Raw genomic sequence first — 5,926 nt, 5'->3', positions numbered from 1 at the left:
CACCATCATCAACAAATTTAATCGTTTGATCACATATAAGCATTCGGAAAAAGAAAAAGAAAAGAAAAGAAAAAAAAAAAAAAAAGCATGGGCGGTCAGAATAAAGGATGCAGGAAATGTTTATTGAGCCTGAGGAAGGAAATGAAGTGACTCCAAGTGGATACTCTGAGTGCAGCCAGCAGCAAGGGCTGCTGTATAATCTGTTCCTCTTTGCATTGCCACTGAGCCCTACCTCCCAGGCCAGTGTTGTAGAGGGTCAAGCAGGTCACTCAGGACTCATTTGGGCAGGTACTAACAGTGATCTCTAAAGGGAAAAGACAACAATGATATGAGATAGGAAGAGTGAGTAAAAATGTTGGTCAGTAGACTTCCTCGGTGCTGACAGAGGTGCCATAATGGGATCTGTCTTGCTGGGGAAAATCAGCATCACAACATTAGTAGCTCTGACAAGTGCCATCCTCAGTGTTCCTAGGTGTCTTTGTCTGGGTGAGTGTACTGCATCTTTAGCAGGGGTTGCACCTTCTGCCACAGTAGCGGTTGGAAATGCAGGAGAGGTCGAGACCTCCAGAGTTGATGGGCACTCCCTCAGAGCTGAGGATGCTGCCAACAGCAGCGGAGGTGGAGGATCCCACGGCGGTGTTCTGCGGGAAGGAGCTGAGGATGGGTCCAGGCAGGGTCACCACCACGGGAGAGGGCTGGATAACGATGGTGGAGGGTTGGCACTGCCTGACACAGGGCTCATTGCAGCTGCTGGCAAGGGATGTCGGGCCGCAGGGCCGGCATGGCACACACTGATCGTAGCAGGACATGTCTTGAGGATGCAGTTGCACCTAGCAGAGGAGGAGGAAGAGCAAACAAGGAATAAAACTATATTGACTTATGTGAAGCAGCCCATCACCACACTATGATGGAATCAGTGCTCATGCAGTGCTGGGAGCTGAAGACCATTCACAAATGTACAAGGGATTCTTGCTTCCCTTTTGGTAGAGGCGAGTAACACCACTGATATCTACCCAGTTACTGCCTAGACGCTAGCCCGCAAGCCACCTCCTTACAGGCCCGGCCTTCACCCATGAGAAACATTCTCCCCACTTCTCTCTCTCATGAAAAGTAGAGACAGGCATGGAAAACAGCTAAAAGCAGCTGAGAGTTCCACTGAGCTCAGAACTCTGTTAGGAGAATGAAGAGCACAAGAAGGGGCTTCACACTCACCTTGATCCCAAGAAGAAGGAGGCAAGAGAAGCGAATGAGAAGGCAAGGAGCTGGCTTGGCTTTTATAATGGACTCCAGCTGCCCCACTTCCAGAGGCATCTCTTGCGGCAGTGATTATTTTCTGACAAGATCCTCTTGAATGCAAAACATCCCAGCTAATGATATGGTCTCTGTGTTGGTTTCCTGTGCTGCTACTTCTCACATCCTTATTTATTTCATTCCTATTCCTCCCAAAAGTCATCTTTGGAGTGGCAGAAAGAAAGACCCATGCGTTTCCAGGCAGTATGCATCACGGTGGGCAGAACACGCACCTCACGTGCTGAAAGAATCCAGCAGAGGGAAATGATGTCAGCCTGGATCACTCCTCAGGGATTCCTTGGGCCATTTCTTTCTTTTAATTTTGAGTAGCTGCAACAAAAAATCATTGATATTCGTATGGGCTTCTCAGGCCTCAAGGCAAGGCCCAATAGAGATGATTTCTCTCATCCAAGATCAATCACTTGATCTATTGTCTTCTGCATGGTTCCCTGGACACTTCTACTCTCTTTGCAGCCTCTCAGCATAATATAGAAATTCAATAGTACATTAGGGCATTGTCTTCACACAAATGCTTCTCAAAATCCCTGCTGAATTTTACCCCAGGGAGTCCTCAGCTGAGTGCACCCTCTGTCGTGCTTATGCACGTGTTCCAATTTTGTTTCCTCTTGCCTGTAGTGGGTCTGGCTGGGGTGGAGTTAATCTTTCCCACACCAGTCTATGTTAGTGCTGTAGCTAGAACAGCATTGATATCCCACCCATGTTTTGTGCATTGCTCAGCAATGCTGGCACAAGAGCAAGGCTCTCTCCAGTCTCCTTGACAGCAGTAGGCTGAGGGTGAGCAAGAGGTGAGGAGGTGACAGATTCATGAGCATATTGTGAGAACAACTTGGGCTGATATAAGCTGAAGGACAGGAGGCTTATGTAAATGCAAGCTCAAGAACAAAATGCGGAGGCTGCAAAGCCTCTGCTGACTCATACCCAGGCTGAAACCTTGGGCCAAAGTGGCATCGAACCATAGGAACACGGCTCTGGTTGTTGCTGTGTCATGGGAGGATGGTTAGACTCTATAACAAAGTGGGGAAGAGTCCTTTGGTCATCAGCTGTCAGTGTAGTGCGTACAGTTCCAGAGTGCAAACCTTCTCCTAGAGATTTGTATATCTGGGCTCAGAGGAAGGTTAAAGAGAGCACAGCCAAGGACAGCCCCCTTCCGCTGGGTGACTGTGGAGATGCTGTTCCAGAGAGCTGCATGGCAAGACCTGACACTCATAGCATGACCTGTAAGAAGGGGGTTTCCAACCCAAGGGTAACTAGAAGTTATAGTAGTCAGATTGTGGCATTCTATAATATACCCAAACATGGAGTTATATTCTTCAAGGAATTGATAGTAGCAACTTAGAAGTAGTAAAAAGGCATTTTGAGATTTTAAAATTCAGAAACATAGCAACGACTATAGATTGATACTGATGTGTTTAACAAAATTCTCAGTAAGAAAATGGACTAACAATACTTACAGACTACAAACTTGCCAATCTTTTGAATAAAAACAATAATATTACAGGTTATGTATATCTACATGTATTCAGAATACACTGGAGACTCAAAGTGATCCCAGAAGTTCAGACCGACATGAAGGGGGTCCTGTTAAGAAACTGACTTCAGAGCGACTGACTTCAAAAGCAGCAATAAACTGATCACAGAAGAGATCAACCAGCCCAGGAATGGGACCAGAAGGGAATCACGGGAATCGACAGAGTCTTACTTTGAAACTTATCTCCATGATGAGCAGTGGATTGTCACAGGGTTCAGGAATTGATATCACAGCATGGCAGAGTTAACGTAACATTGCAGTGAAGTTTTGTCCCCTTTAGGAAGAAAAATGGGGAAAAGAAAGAAGCAAACAAACAGTAGAGAGATAGGAGCACGTGCAGCATTGCAAGTTGGTAGGGTGGGGGTTGGGGCATCTCAATTTTGCACAAAGTTCAAGCACTTTTTCTATCACTGATGCATAAGTGGGCATAGGACATCACTGTCATTCAGGTATCCAATAGATTCTGTCCATGTCTGTCTTCCGGGTCCTACAGCTGTGAGGGGAGGGGAGGGCAGGGGAGGGGAGGGGAGGGGAGGGGAGGGGAGGGGAGGGGAGGGGAGGGGAGGGGAGGGGAGGGGAGGGGAGGGGAGGGGAGGGGAGGGGAGGGGAGGGGAGGGGAGGGGAGGGGAGGGGAGGGGAGGGGAGGGGAGGGGAGGGGAGGGGAGGGGAGGGGAGGGGAGGGGAGGTGTAAAAAGAAAGCTAAGGAGACTGTATGTCCATGGGACCCTGAGAAAAGGGCTGTAATGAGAAGTAAATGTCTAGCGTAATTAATACTTTTTGTTCCTTTTTTTCTTTATCAGCATTATAGTCAGAACTCCAACGTCTATGAGTAACTTTCATAAAACCCATGGAAATTATGTATTACACGCCATAAAGGAAGAAAACCTTGAGGAGAGCTTAATCCTGACAGACATACTTGTGTTCTTGAGAAGGGTTTGGACACATCCAAGGGCATTTGGTTGGATGATGTCATTGATCCACAAAATCATTGGTAGAGAGCCTCCACAAAAACACTCCCGGCAGTTAACAGTTCTGCAAAACACATCCTGGAGATGGCAACTTCTGATTGTGATATCGTCCTAGTTCTGCTGACTCTCTGCTGAAGGTCAGCACCATGAGTCATTCCAAGCCATGCCCTCTTCCTCCAATTAGGGTCTGCCATCCCACAGCTTACTTGAACTTGTTTTCCTTTTCATCTGGAAGTGTCCTTGGTTCTCAGCCTTTCATTCTCATGCTGTTTATCCTTTTCCACAGCTTCTGCACTAAATACACTTTCTTTTATTCCCACAACGTTCATGTGGAGGTAGAGTTTGGGAAGAAGACAACTGTAAGGACACTTAAGAGAAAAATGATCTCACTTAGAGAGAACATTGTCAGTACAGACAGTAACCAGGAGCTGACAGAAGTTTGTGCCCATCATCTGTTGCTGAGATCCTAACAAAAAACCTATCTGCCTGCCCCACAAAGGGAGAGAAGCCAGCAGAACCCTGGCAAGGCTTTTGTGGTCTTGAGACCTACAGGGACTGCAGAAAGGGAAGAGGGAAGAGAGAGCAGAAGACAGGGAAATTGGGCTTCGGTCATGTTTTCAGAGAGCCCAGCTGCCCTTCTGTTAGAAGAGAGCACCGGACACAGCCTTTCAGGCATCTATGGCCAGGATCTCAATCATCAGTCCAGCATCATCTTCTGGATTTTTAGGGGACCTGGGCTGGGCTCCACTCAGTAGCTTTAGCACAAGTTTGGAAACATCTGCTGCAGTAGCATCAGGCAATGCAGGAGAGATCACAGCAAACAGAGGTGGTGGGGACTCCATGACTGCTGAGGATGCTGCCAAAGGCAGCAGAGCTGGAGGATCCCACAATAGTGCGCTGCAGAAAGGAGCTGTGGATGGGGTCAGACAGGACCACTATAACAGGTGGATTCACAGCAATGACTGGAGTTCTGGCAGTGCATCTTTGCAGCTTTTGAGCAGCAGTGTCAGACCACAAGGCTGGCATGGCAAGCATTGGGCATGGCAGAGACTGGTCATAGCAGGACATGGATGAGGGATGAAGTTGTAAATGGGAGAGACTGCAGGGAGGAAACAGAACACAGGGATGTGTAAGTAGAAGTTCATCACCTTCCCATGAGCACACCAGTGTACCATCTTGGCTGTCTGGATTCACCAGCCAACTGCAGAAAGGGACAAATTGCTTTCTTTGCTTCATTCAGAGATGATCTGAAAAGAGAAGCCAGACAAAAGAAGGCTGCTGTCTATGTATTAGTTGAAAATCCGACTCCACCAAGCCCCACATAGACTGTGTCAGTCCTCCTCCTTTCCTCCTCATCCTGTAAGAAGCAGCACCAGAACCCAGCACACAAGTTATTGGCATAATCAGAAAAGGATGTGGGAGAAGGGCTTCAGGCTCACACGATTCCCAAGTAAAAATGAAAGAGACACAAAGATTAGAGGGCCAAGGAATCAGACTGCCTTTCATGGTGACCCTGTGCTTCCCCAGGACCAGACACAGCCTTCATGAATGTGACATTTTTCTAAGGTGCTTGTGATGAATAGAAAGCAGACGATGACATGGGCTGTGTGGCTGATTCCTTTAATGCTTCTTTTTCCTTTCCTATCTTTTTTAGAAGGACAGAAAGGTGACCAAATTGATTCTCTTGTGCTTAAACAGAGTGCCCCAGCTGGCACACGTTCCTGTTTGTCATTATCTTTCCCAAGTGTCTCCTAATCTTGATGGGAATGGCCTCACCTTTGTCACTGTGGGAAGTGAAAGGCACCTGAGGATGCCAATCTGCATCTTCCTCAACAACTTCATCTACATGGAGATCTGCTATACAGTTGTTCCAAAAACTCTGGAGAATTTTTATGTCATCAGGAGAAACATTTGTGTTTCCTGGTGAAAGGTACAGTCATCTGAGTATTACTGAATACCTAATCTTCTCACTGTTGCCCTCTGATTGGCATACACAATATTTTGCATTGCAGCAGGAATATCATTGTCCATTTCTACAGTGATGCTGAGCCTGGCCTCTGGGACACTGTCCCAATCTGGCCCTGCCATCGTCCCCCAAATGCAACCTAAGACCTCTCAG

General features: G+C 47.3%; 1 protein-coding gene across 1 annotated transcript; it reads right to left on the bottom strand.

Annotated features, from left to right (window-relative positions):
- Positions 1 to 477: 477 nt before the first annotated feature.
- On the bottom strand, positions 478 to 1,311 carry LOC136055829 (feather keratin Cos1-2-like). The gene is made up of 2 exons (XM_065747704.1): positions 1,213 to 1,311; positions 478 to 830 (listed from the first exon to the last, which is right to left on the bottom strand). The coding sequence occupies exons 1-2, from the start codon at positions 1,309 to 1,311 to the stop codon at positions 504 to 506; spliced, it is 426 nt and encodes a 141-aa protein (XP_065603776.1). The 3' UTR covers positions 478 to 503.
- Positions 1,312 to 5,926: the final 4,615 nt, after the last annotated feature.

This window comes from Cyrtonyx montezumae, unplaced genomic scaffold, assembly GCF_038088225.1.
Source record: "Cyrtonyx montezumae isolate F1298 unplaced genomic scaffold, pur_monq_1.0 scaffold_48, whole genome shotgun sequence".
NCBI lineage: Eukaryota > Metazoa > Chordata > Aves > Galliformes > Odontophoridae > Cyrtonyx > Cyrtonyx montezumae.
The sequence above is the reverse complement of the archived record's forward strand: the minus strand, read 5'-3'. Positions and strand labels throughout refer to the sequence as shown.